The sequence below is a fragment of the Mastomys coucha genome, unplaced genomic scaffold (assembly GCF_008632895.1).
Source record: "Mastomys coucha isolate ucsf_1 unplaced genomic scaffold, UCSF_Mcou_1 pScaffold3, whole genome shotgun sequence".
Taxonomy (NCBI): domain Eukaryota; kingdom Metazoa; phylum Chordata; class Mammalia; order Rodentia; family Muridae; genus Mastomys; species Mastomys coucha.
Genome location: NW_022196909.1, coordinates 11,506,013 through 11,519,404, shown reverse-complemented (window position 1 = coordinate 11,519,404; position 13,392 = coordinate 11,506,013). Strand labels below are relative to the sequence as shown.

General features: G+C 52.3%; 1 protein-coding gene across 9 annotated transcripts in view; it reads right to left on the bottom strand.

Moving 5' to 3' along the window:
- Nucleotides 1-13,392, bottom strand: part of Cdh23 (cadherin related 23) — a 402,933-nt gene that overhangs the window by 123,071 nt on the left and 266,470 nt on the right. For all 9 annotated transcript variants that reach the window (XM_031347990.1, XM_031347992.1, XM_031348002.1 and 6 more), the window contains 4 exons: nt 10,705-10,777; nt 8,542-8,658; nt 2,491-2,603; nt 619-726 (listed from right to left, as the gene is read on the bottom strand). In XM_031347990.1, the coding sequence (XP_031203850.1) occupies nt 619-726; nt 2,491-2,603; nt 8,542-8,658; nt 10,705-10,777 (411 nt within the window). The remainder of the gene's footprint in view (nt 1-618; nt 727-2,490; nt 2,604-8,541; nt 8,659-10,704; nt 10,778-13,392) is intronic.

Sequence of the window (13,392 nt, the reverse complement as noted above, 5' to 3'; positions counted from 1 at the left end):
TCCTGAGAATGAGAGAGAGTTCACTAGGCATTCTTGGGGTAGTGTAGGACAGATCAGGCATTCAGTCAACAGGACTATCGAGAGCTGACAGAGTTCATGTCCATCACAGGAATGTTGGGTGGCAGTTGGCCAGACATTTGGGGACCAGCCTTCCCTGATGAGGCTAAATGGAGTTCAAAGATTAGGGGAGGAATGGCTTACAAATGTGAATCTGAGAGTTGAGTAGAGCAAGGGATCCATAGCCTTGCCTGTGTTCAACTGCTCTTGCAAGCCAGCTTCCTGTCTGGGGCCCAGCATCTCCAGCTGTGTTTCCTTTCCCTTTTTTAAGTCACATCCTGAACAGAGCAGGTACACAGAGAATGTGGGGTGAACACCTGGCATCATCCTCTGCCAGAGAATCCCTGGGGTGAGCTTCCACCCCATGCTGAGGTAGCCCGGAGGGCTGACACAGGACAGAATTAGCCAGGCCAGTGGCTGCAGTGCCTCAATGGTAAAGGACGTGGGCCATCTTGGGATGAAACAGTGAGCCCAGGAGTCTCTGCGGCAGGCCCGGGGAATCATGGGAGGAATTCATTCACCACAGCAAGGTTGCCCGGCAGTTGCTGTGTCTCTACTTACCGTGGTCACATCGGAGTCTGGAGGTGTCATCTCTACCAGGTTGATGTAGTAGGGAGCGTCCTTCCAGGTAGGGTGGTTGTCATTGATGTCTAGGAGGGTGACGTTCACCTGTGGACCACAAGAGTGCTGTGGTCCATGACAGCCAACAAGGGCAGGGGCAGGGGCAGGGGCTTACAGGGGTCTCTGTTCCAATAGCTCTGCTGGTCTGCTTATTTCAAGGAGAGCCTAGGCTGTCAGGGACAAGATGGGGCTAGGTCCTTGACAAAGGAGGAGGCGTAGGTGCAGTCCCAGGAGGAGGCAGAGAACAGATGAGGTATCTGAAAACCTTGTCGTGATCCAGGCTTCTCTCAACCACTTGGTCTTGGGGGCAATACAGATGACACACACACCCCCCGACAGGGACCTGAGAGAATCCTTGGAGCTCCCCAGCCTCAGGCACAAACCAAGCGATTTTTCTGCTCACCTGAGCCCAGGTTAACCATCTACAGGGCTGAGGTGCGATTCCAATTAGCAGGGCTAGCCTCTACAGAGGTGCTCATGGTGGGGCAGAGCACGTTCTGTAACAGTGAGGCCAAGTGAAGCCAACTCCAGCCCAGTTCCTCTGGCCTGGCAAGAGTGGGGCAGCTTCCCAGGGTGGGCGAGGACCCGACCATGGAGCAAGGCGAAGCTAGAGGGTCTCCAGAGGGAGCCCACGGCAGCGTGGGGAAGGGGGACTGGATTTGGCTGCAGCAACAGGTTACCCCACTGTGGCTGTTCCTGTCTTGGGGGCCTCTTTGTGCTCCTCACTGTCACTGTTCCCCCTTCTGACACCAGGCGCCCGCTTACGAGTCCTGAGCTACTCTCTCCTCCTGAGGCTCCTTTGTGGCAAGGCGGCCTTGATGGGCTCTTGGGCTTCCCTTCCCAGAGGCAGAGACACTCAGCATTAGAAGTGTTTATAGACGGGGTAGTGGCCAGTCCCCCGGGGACCCTGAAGGGCCCTGGTTATTGCACTAGTTGGCTCTTCCTCGGGAATTGTGGCTTTGGATGTTCTGGAGAGCATGAGAGGATTCTGGGGTTCACGTCCTCTGCTGCTTGCTCCTCCGCTGGGCTTTTGGAGGAGCACGAAGTGTTATTTTGTTGTGCCCTCCTGGGTGTCCTATGTCCTGATGGCAAGGCCTTCCTGTACTCATGGCCACTGTCTGCAGATGCTACCTCATAGTGTCTCACCCTGCTTCAGGACATGGTACCCAGAGGCCTGAGAAGGAGAACCGAAGGGAACCAGGGAGGAGGGGCCTGGGCAACAGGGAGGAAGGATCTGGTCAGTAGGGAGGAGGGACCCGGTCAGAAGGGAGGAAGGACCTGGTCAGCAGGGAGGAGGGACCTGGTCAGAAGGGAGGAGGGATCTGGTCAGCAAGGGGGAGGGACATGGTCAGCAGGGAGGAGGGACCTGGTCAGAAGGGAGGAGGGACCTGGTCAGCAGGGAGGAGGGACCTGGTCAGAAGGGAGGAAGAACCTGGGAAACAAGGAGGAGGGACCTGGTCAGAAGGGAGGAGGGATCTGGTCAGCAAGGGGGAGGGACATGGTCAGCAAGGAGGAGGGACCTGGTCAGCAGGGAGGAGGGACATGGTCAGCAGGGAGGAGGGACCTGGTCAGCAGGGAGGAGGGACCTGGTCAGCAGGGATGAGGGACCTGGTCAGCAGGGATGAGGGACCTGGTCAGCAGGGAGGAGGGACCTGGTCAGCAGGGAGGAGGGGCATGGTCAGCAGGGATGAGGGACCTGGTCAGCAGGGAGGAGGGACCTGGTCAGCAGGGAGGAGGGACATGGTCAGCAGGGAGGAGGGACATGGTCAGCAGGGAGGAGGGACATGGACATCAGGGTAGTGATGCACTCACTGTGGCAATGCCAGTTTTCTGGTTGTGACCCACACCCCCATCCACAGCACGCACGATGAGTATGTATTCAGACTTGGTCTCTCGGTCCAGCAGAGATGTGGTGGTGATTTCTCCTGTCGGACAGAGAGGTGGATGAGTGGGTGGGGGTGGGGTGCAGGGCGAAGGAAGTAGATGTCGAGGTATATTTGCGAGCTGTAGTTGGCCAGTCACGCAGCCATAGCCTCTGAAAGTGCACTGGGTCCATCTGTGTGCCTGAGAGGGGAAGAAGCTGCATTTCGGAGGTGACCCAAGAGCTGGGCAATGGTACCTCACCATGAGGCGGGGGCTGGCAGAGTAGGAGGGCCACGTAGCACCAGACACCTCTGGCTTAGATGTGACATTATCTTCCTAGCTTTATCAGCTCAATCTAGTTACTTCAGTCCCCTGTGCCTCAGTTTCCATACCTGCCCAAAAGGGGACTGTGGCAGGACAGTTTCACAGTAGGACTATTATGGGGGTCATTTAGTTAATGATATGAAAAATCCTCAGAATAGCCCGAGGCTCTATCTAGGCATACAGTCACTGGGAGTACAGTCACCAGTGGCAGAAGGGGGACAGCTCAGGCTGAAGTTCACACCTGCTTTAGCTTGTGGCTCAGGCCTGGGCATGCAAGCCTACAGTGTGAAAGCCTATATTGTTCAAGCCTACAGTGTGCGAGCTACAGTGTGCGAACCTACAGTGTGAGGGCCTATAGTGCAAGAGACTACAGTATAAGAGCCTACAGTGTACGATCTATAGTGTGTGTGCCTACAGTGTGCGAGCCTACAGTGTGTGGGCCTACAGTGTGCAAGTCTACAGTGGGTGAGCCTACAGTGTGAGTATGCAGTGTGTGAGCCTACAGTGTGAGTATACAGTGTGTGAGACTACGGTGTGCGAGCCTACAGAGTTCTGAATTAACAGTCATAATATCCTTTCTCAGTTACCCATCACTGGTGTAATAATACCAGCAGAACTTTTTGTTCAGTGTGCAAACAAGTTATTAACAGACACGTGTAAATGAACTGCAATTCCGGTCGGCTGTTTCGGCTGTCCTTTGTCCTTCGGAGTCACTGGAACATCAGGTCACCTTGGTGCTTAGTCTTTTGTTTGCTTCTTGGTGCGTAGGTGCACGTGTATGTGTTGTCCTGTGTGTGGACGCCAACTGACAACCTTGAGTGCTGCGTCTCGCTGGGACACGGACTAACTGCTTAGACTAGGCAAGAATCCGTCCATCTGTCTCCCCAGCACTGGGGACAAGCACGTATCACTATGCCTGACATTTTTAATGCAAGTTCTGGGAACTGAACTCCGTCCCTCAGGCTACGCGACAAGCACTTTACCATCGGAGCCGTTTGTCTCCCAGTCCTACTTGGTAATCTTGTACCTGTAAGTGTTTGACAAACAGCTCCCCAAGGAGAACAAAAGCTGTTTGTTGATTTCTGTGGTATAAAGATGTCCACCAGGACCCAAATCAAGTCACTGACGCCGTGGCTTTGACCACAGTGTTCCCAGAACGGCTGTGGGCCAGCAGAACTGGGCATATCCCTATGGCCAGGACAAACCTCAGCCCACGGTGTTACGGGGGAGGGCTTCTACTTGGAGAACAAAGACCCAGATGTGAATTCTGTCTGTAACCTTCCTGGCATGGGTGTCCCTGGAAGGAGGGCTGAAGCTCTCTGAGCCTCAGTTTCCTCACTGTCAGAATGGGGCTAGGGGACGACTCCATTGGTAAAGGACCTGCTCTGCAAGGGTGATGACACAAGTTCAAGCCCAGGACCCATGTTAAAGCCTGGCGAGGCAGCATGTATTTAGAACCCCAAAGCTGTGGGGGAGGTGGAGTCAGGAGGACGATCCCTGGAGCTCATTGGTCAGGATGGCTGCACCAGTGAGCTCCAGGTCCCCCAGGTTCAGTGAGGGACTCTGTCTTAAAAACTAATATGGACAGTGAATGAGGACTCCTGACAGCCTCCAGTCTTCATGTACTGAAATACACACATGCGCACACACATACACATATGTACACACATGCACATATGTATGCACATTCTCACACATGCACACACACACTTGCATGCACACACACATACATGTATACACACAGATGCACACACATATGCACATGCACACACATACACACATGTGCACACACAATGAAGAAACTATAGGTGAAACTCCCACCTTTCAGAAACTGATTATTTTCTTCCAATAGATTGAAAGAGTTCCCCCAAGGCAGGCAGGGACTTCTGTGGAACCCATTTTATTTTTATTTTTTTTTAAAGATTTATTTATTATTATTATAAATGAGTACACTGTAGCTGTATTCAGACACATCAGAAGAGAGCATCAGATTTCATTATGGGTGGTTGTTAGCCACCATGTGGTTGCTGGGATTTGAACTCATGACCCTCGGAAGAGCAGTCGGTGCTCTTACCTGCTGAGCCATCTCACCAGCCCCCCATTTTATTTTATTTTACTTATTTTTTGTTCCTGTCGCCTGAGCTGTGTGACATGAAGCAAGCTACTTAACATCTCTGTGCTACCACAGACTGGCCAAGGTCTGCCCAGGGAGCCATGCTCCTCACTGGGTGGCAACAACTAATGAATTGCCAGGTTTAGGAAAATTAATCTGTAAAAAGTTTTAAACATGAATTTGTATTTGTGATAGACGGCCTTTCCCATCTGGGAAATTAGAATCTATTAAGGCCATTTCTGTGTAGCAGGCCCGGCTAATGCAACCAAGGAGACCTCAGAGGAAAGTGTTCCCACCTTTGGGTTGAGGACAAGTTAAGGAGGCAGAAAGACATCCTTACTGTAGGCCCTGGGGTGAGGCTGGAGTCCCCGACCTGCAGCAGGAAGTGTGAGTGGTAAGACAAAGCTCAAATATGTGTTTTTTTAAATATGTACATATGTATGTATGTGAGTACACTGTAACTGTACAGATGGTTGTGAGCCCTCATGTGGTTTTTGGGAATTGATTTTTTTTTTTCGAGACAGGGTTTCTCTGTGTAGCCCTGGCTGTCCTGGAACTCACTCTGTAGACCAGGCTGGCCTTGAACTCAGAAATCTGCCTGCCTCTGCCTCCCAAGTGCTGGGATTAAAGGCGTGTGCCATCACCACCACCTGGCGGGAATTGAATTTTTAGGACCTCTACTTGCTCCAGTCTGACTCCACTCGCTCAGTCCCTGCTTGCTCTGGCCCAAAGATAGATTTATTTATTTATTTATTTATTTATTTATTTATTTATTTATTTATTTATCTACTTATTTATTTGGTTTTTCGAGACAGGGTTTTTCTGTGTAGCCCTGGCTGTCTTGGACCTCACTTTGTAGACCAGGCTGGCCTCAAACTCAGAAATCTGCCTGCCTTTGCCTCCCAAGTGCTGGGATTAAAGGCGTGCGCCATATTATAAGTACACTGTAGATGACTTCAGACACCAGAAGAGGGTGTGAGATCTTATTACAGTTGGTTGTGAGTCACCATGTGATTGCTGCGATTTGAACTCAGGACTTTCAGAAGAGCACTCAGCGTTCTTACCCACTGAGCCATCTCTCCAGCCCTCAAAAATGATTTTACGGACCCCAAAAGTTAACATTTCAGCTCTGGGTCAGCTGGTCAAACTTTGCGAGACCTCAAGTCAAAATTTTGAGTTTGGCTCTTGCCTCGGTTTTCTCATCTGGAAAATGGGGGTGTGGCTGGAAGGGAAATGAGATAGTACTGGGTTCTTGGTTTATTTTCATGAATGGTGCTGAGACAGCATCTGCAGGTTCTTCATCTGTGAACTATACCTTGGATCAGAAATGCTTTAAGAATTGCATCTGGGTTGAGCACGCAGATTGGTTTTCTTGTCACTCTTTGAACAATATAGCACAACCATTTTTTGTTTGTTTGTTTTGTGAGATGGAGGTCTCATGGGGCCACGGTGGCCTGGAACTTGCTATGTAGCTGAGGATGACTTTGAACTTCTGATCTTCCTGCCTACACTTCCCCAGTGTTAGACTACAGGCAGGTTCCGCCACGCCTGGAAAGGAGCCCATGGCTCCATTCATATTAGGCAAGCACTCTACTAACTGAGCTACATTTCCAGCCCTGGGATGTGTATGTGCACATGCGCGTGTGTGTGTGTGTGTGTGTGTGTGTGTGTGTGTGTGTGTCCCACAGCAAACTGTGGAGGTAAGAGAACAACTTCGGATGTTAATTCTAACTTGTCAACGTATATTTGAGACAAGGTCTTTTGTTTGCTGCTATGTAGCCCAGGCTGGCTCATCTGTAAGCTACACTCTCCCATCTCTGCCTCCCATCTCCGTACAGGAGTGCTAGGCTTACAGACACACATCACTATACCCAGCTCTCTGTGCTTGCCCAACAAGCACACTCCCCCTGCCCCCGCCCAGGGTCATCTCCTACCTCAGGCTAGCTCTTTACGCAGAATAGACATAGCATGCATGTTCTTAGTGATAGAGAAAGACTTAAAGACGCTGGGAGATACGTGTGGGCGACATACAAACACCGTACCATCCTCCCTAAGGGATGGCCATGCTTGCTGTCCCTGGGATTCATGGACCCAACCCTGTGCGGATTCTGAGGTGGGACCATGTCTTCTTGGAAAGGAGGAGTCTCTGAGAGCAGGAGGAAGGCCATGGTGGAAGGAGAGATCCATGTCTCTCCTCTTCTGTCCTTGTAGGATCAATAGCAGCCACCCTCCTCAAGAGCTCTGAGAGGAAGGACAAGAAGGAGAGCTGGAAGACCAACCTTGGTCCAGTAGTCATGGACAACAGGAAGGTCCTGCTGGGCTACTGACCGCCCGTGGCCGGGATGGCAATATCCTTGCTCCCTGACCAGGGTAAGCTGCTGCTGAATGGTGATAATGAGGTAGGAACCCTTGTTCCCCAGGCTTTCTAATAGTGAGATAGCCCCTGCCTACTCTGGCTGAGGTATCATGTACGAGGGTGACAGATGCCCCCCTTTCAGGCCTGACCTGTTGGATCCGCTTTGTACAATGCCCCTTGTGTTTTCTCCTTTGCCGGGGACCTTGGAGCCACAACACGGAAGGGACCTGGGTTTAGAATTGTGACGTGAGAGGCCGTCTACTGGACATTTGTCCACACTGCTATATGTGCCTAATGGTTGTGAGTCACGGAGGGTCTGGGATAAGCCTGTTAGCATCTAGAGTTCCTTTAAACTTACAGAAATGTCCCCTAGAGGCAGGTGACCAGCATGCCCCACGCAGCTGACCGGGACCCCACAAGGATCATACTTTACTCTTCCTACGCGCTAACACTGAATTAGGCACTTTCCAAATGAGCACGCGGAGCCCCACCTTCTCCCTAGGCACGCAGAGCAGCCTGGGATCTTGTTCTCTCTCGCTCACTTTCCCTCCGAGTTTCAAGGAGGAAAGAGAGAGTCTTAGAAAGGGCCCGGGACAGACAGAACTACAGATAAGAGCCCCAGGTGAATACACAGAAGAAAATAACAGGAATGACTTTGTTCTGTACTTTCTACAAGCTGATTTTAGGTGTGTTTATCACAGTCATCCACCTAGTACACACAACGGCTCTACTGTATACAATGACTGTAGTACACACATGGCTCTAGCACACACAACAACTCTAGTACACACAACGGCTCTACCGCACACAATGGCTCTACAGCACACAATGACTCTAGCACACACAATGGCTCTAATGCACACAACAGCTCAAAGGCAACACTGGTGTGTATGAAGAGGAGCCCAGGTTTACGACCCCAGTGAGCAGCCATACTGGAAGATACTTGGGGGTGAATACACCCCTGGCGAGTAGCGAGTGCCGGCTACTTGGAAAATGAACAGCTCTAGCAATTTGAGAGACACAGTATGGTGGACATGTCTGCGGTGAGGTGGCCCAGGGTAAGGTGAACAATTAGCGCTAGAGTGACTATTTCAGAGGTGACACCAGGCACTTAAATCCGTGGAAGGAGCATGGAAGGAGACCATGGTCCCTGACTGGCCCAGCAAGGTCAGCCTGATGGGGCAGAGCAGCAGGTTTGGGGGCTCACCAGAGCGGGCATTGATGCGGAACTGCGAGGACCCCTCCAGCGAGTAGATGATAGACTCCTGCCCATACTCCCGCGAGCGGTCCAGGTCCGTGGCGTTTAGGAACAACACTGTGGCTCCTTTGGGAAGACAGAGAGGTAGGAGGTCACTCTTCTGACCCCTCCACTCCCTGGCATCAGATCCTGGAACCTGTAGTGACCGTGCCTCTAGGAGTTAGAGAGCCTGATGGATGAGGTACCCCAGGGTGCTGAGTGAACTCAGGTCTCCACAGAGGTGAGGCTGGGCCTGGGAGAGGGTTTTCTCCCCTCCCTTCCCCCAGACACCTGGCCCAGCCTCCAACAGCACAAAATGTCCCCGGACCTTGCCTGGCTGTCCTGTGGATCAAATCCACCCAGATCTACCGGCATTCATTTGAGGCCAGAGAAACAAAGCATGCAATTAAATTATTCTACATTTACTACATCCCATTTTTTTGCTCTTCTTTTATCTTATTCATGGCAGAATTTATAAAGGACTTTATTTTGTTAACGTCCAGTGAAGTCTTTTGCCTTTCTCTTCTTTCCTACCTACACAGAACCCTGGGCCCTGCAGCCCTGGCCAGACCCAACAGGTGGTCTGTCTTATGGCTGTGCCCACCCAGGCTTCGGGCTGCAGCTCGTGGGGGCACTCAGAGGTTGGGTGTCAGCCCAGATTAGAGCTCCGTGGCCCTCGGAAGATCGCCTTAGCCACTTCCTCTGCAGATGACCCAGCAGGGGTCCACCTGCATGCAGGGCTTCTGGGAGAAGTATACAGGGGCCAGCCACTGGAGGACTAGCAGTCTCCAAGAAAAGCATGCATCAGGCAGGCCCCTTCCGGGTGGCCAGGGGCTTCAGATGCACTCTTTGATTCTGGGAACGTGAGACAGGAAGAGAATTACGTATCTTACAAGAAGACCTTGTCTTTGCACGAGGTTAGGAAGCCTTGGGTCGGGATAATCTTTAGGGGATGCTAGACACAGGAATGTGGGCGTTGGCATAGCCTGGCACCTAATTCACTCACCTTCAGACACTGGATCGGTACCCAGAGGTTCTGCTCAGACCCCGGTACACAGAAAGGCACCCCTCTAGCTCTGGCTATATTGATGTCAACTGTCTCTAAGTTCAGCTGGGCTGGACACTGCCTCCCACTCTACACCAGGGCTCGGAAGTCTTTGCAGTATGCACACCATGAGGACTGCACACTTGGAGTTGAAGGTGAAGCTGGTGTCTGCCCCCAAGGACAGGGCCCTACATATGGAACTTGTGGTGCTGGCTCAAAGCCACCCCGCTAAAAGCCACGGCTCCTGGGATCGGATTCGTGGTACCGAGTCTCAGGATGCCCCACACTCTAGGATCCTTAATCAGGATTGTATAATCAATCATCTTCTATTATTCTTTTTCCACGGGACGGGCTGTAGATGAACGTGACCTAGTGTCCAATGGGGGGGGGTCCTGTACATGGTAGCTGACAATAACCAGATGTCCCCCAAAGACCTCCCTGATTTGTTATGGATGCCTGGGAAGCTGACAATAGCCCCTTGCCCCCCAAATGTATGTGCCAAGGCTGTACCTGCTATGATGTGTGTACCTTCTGCCCCTGCTATGATGTATGTGTGCCTTCTGCCCCTGCTATGATGAGTGTGTGCCTTCTGCCCCCACCCAAGCTGTACCTGCTATGATGTGTGTGTGCCTTCTGCCCCTGCCAAGATGTGTGTGTGGCTTCTGCCCTTGTCATGCTGTGTGTGTGCCTTCTGCCCCCACCCCAGCTGCCCCTGCTCCTGCCCCAGCTGCACCTGCCATGATGTTTGTATGCCTTCTGCTCCTGCTATGATGTGTGTGTGCCTTCTGCCCCTGTCATGCTGTGTGTGTGTGTCTTCTGCCCCTGCCCTAGCTGCTCCTGCTATGATGTATGTGTGCCTTCGCCCCTGTGTGTGTGCCTTTTGCCCCTGCTGTGATGTGTGCATGCCTTCAGCCCCTGTCAAGATGTGTGTGTGTCTTCAGCCCGTCATGCTGTGTGTGTGCCTTCTGCCCCCACCCCCGCCCCAGCTGCACCTGCCCCGCCCCAGCTGCACCTGCCCCGCCCCAGCTGCTCCTGCCCTGCCCCAGCTGTAGCTGTCCCCGCCCCAGCTGCCCCAGCCCCAGTTGTACCTGCCATGATGTTCTCCAGTACAGACACGAAGTAGGCAGGCTTGCTGAAGGTAGGAGGATTGTCATTCTCATCCTGGAAGGGAAGCACAAGATTCAATGTGTTGGGGAAGGTACTTGGCCAACTACCCAAAGTAGGAACCAAGGGGCAGTTTGGGAAGGGTGGCCCCGAGGGCCTTTGTCCTCTGCGTATAATCACCAGTGGCTAGGGTATATGAAAGCCATGAGTCCCTCTGCCAGGTCAGGTGACTGATAGGTTGGGCAGTCACTGGGGAAACGTGCAAGGGTTGGGGTTGGGGGATGAGATGAGATCTAGACACAGACAGACTCCCAGTAAGACAGCAGTCAGCTCATCTCCAGCTCCCTGTCTCCCACCTAACAGCTGCTCCAAGCTTACTCCAGGGGCCCAGTCCCTTAATTCTTGCGTTCCTATACAGAGTCCACCTGATCTTCTCTCCCAGCTGAGTCAAGACACAGTGAAAGGTTCTAGACGCCCTGCTAAAATGAAGGGAGAGGGCTGGAGAGATGGCTTAGTGGTCAAGAGCACTGGCTGTTCTTCCAGAGGACCAGGGTTCAATTCCCAGCACCTACAACTACCTAGAATGTCAATTCACAGAGATCTGATACCTTTTTCTAGCCTCTGGCATTAGGCACACAGCTGGCACAGAGACATTCATGTAAGCAAAACACCCAATCATATATATAATATATATGAATAGATATATATATATTATATATATATTTTTTAACTAAGTAAAAGGTGAGGGAGAGGATTGGAAAGATGGCTCAGCAGTGAAGAGCACTGTCTGTTCTTCCAGAGGATCCCGGTGTTCGATTCCCAGCACCCACATGGCAGCTCAAAAACTGTAATTTTAGTTCCAGAGGATTTCTCTGTATAGCCCTGGCTGTCCTGGAACTCACTCTGTAGACCAGGCTGGCTTCGAACTCAGAAATCCACCTGCCTCTGCCTCCCAAGTGCTGGGATTAAAGACGTGTGCCACCACCACCCGGCAAATCTTTTTTTTTTTTTTTTTTTTTTAAAGAGCGAAGGAGAGAGGCTCATCTAGCAGCAAAGATACCAGGCGCAGGTGGGGTCAGGCTACTCCCAGAGCCTGGATTGGCTGTAGCTGGGGTCAGAGAGCCAGCTTGATCTACCAGCTTTGCACCCTCTGTAACACCCTGACCTGCAGCCTGGTTCCTGCCAGTTTTAGAGCATTCCTTCCTTTGGCTCAGCCTGTAGCAGCTAGGGATGGGAGCGGGAAGCCTAGCCGAAGGGCTGGACCAGGTAGAGATGAGCCCTGTGTTGGGGAGAACCAGCGCCAGGTGCAGCCCACAGCTCCCTAAACTCTTCAATCAGAGAAGCGAGCCTCCCCGTCTTTGGGACTCTCACCATAGCCCAACTTCTGCAATCGCTCACCAAGAATTCCTCCCAGTTGCCCTCTTCACTGAAGACGCTCTGGCTCTCCACCGCCCCGCCCCCTCAAATCCTGTTCAGCTCCGTGCTTCCCTCCTCAGCTCAACAGTGCGGGGAGGAGCTGGGGAGCTGGCTGAGTATTCTGCCTTTCTTCCCATGTCACGCTATTCAATAGGTCCCATGACTAGGTCCTCAGAGCTCGGGGACAGAGGGACTCCTCCCGGGGACAGAGCTTGCATTTGCTGAACCCGTTTGCTATGGTTTCTTCTCCTGCATGAGCTAGCAGGAGAATGAGACCATGCTGCCTGGCTCTCCTTCCCCCAGACTGTGGACAACCCCAGCCTGCCGCGTGATGTGTTCCCAGAATTACTTGCTCCATTTCTTTCCAAATCTGCGTACAGGCTCACTCTCTTCCCAAGGAGCTGGGAGCCTTTGGTGTCTTCTGACACCCAACATCCCCACAGGCCACCCAGGGCCTCACCCAGCCTCCTGGCCTGGGCTCAAGTGCTTTGGGTAGACACTCACGGAGGCTTCTGCTTGGCTGCACGAAGCAGCGCGGAGAATGTCAGCGACGGAGCACGAGGCAGAAACTTATTAGTGGTGATATTTCCCCGGATTCTCGCGCTGTACTTGCTATTAGTTCTAATTCAGTGGCTCCCTCTATAAAAGCTTATTGTCCCCTAATGGGAAATCTACAAACCGAGTTTGACTTCTTTATTAAAAACCAACAAGCAGTGGATGAAAAGGGATCACCTGGCTTCTCTTACCTGCTCCTCCTTGCCCAAGCCTGAAGGTACTCTGTCGCCTCTCCCCACGCCAGCCTGCGTGGGGAGCCTTCTGCCAATTATTCAATGAAAGCTGTTTCTGTTATTATTATTTTTTTTTCCTAAGGCAAGAGAAAATCCTTTCGGCCAAGAGAGGAGGCCGCTAAGCAGAGTGACAGCTATTTAAAAATCACCCACGTGCGAAATCAACCCGAAGGCGGTGACCTTTTCAAGTGTGGTCCTTAGACACGAGTGACTGTGTTGTCCAAATGCCCTGCTTGGGAGCCGAGCTGATGTTCTCCGAGAGCCACGGTGGCACCTGTCTTTGTTGCTGCCTGTTCCTGCTGCCAGATGGCTGGGCTAGACTCAGGGGAGGTGCAGACCCCCGGGGGATCTCTCTGCTCACAGCGCCAGGAGGAGGTGACCATGGGGGCCCTTCTGCTTGTCTGGGGCTCACTAGCTTACCTAAATGGAGAGCGGTGGAGCTTGTAATCACTCCCCTGACCCCCCCCC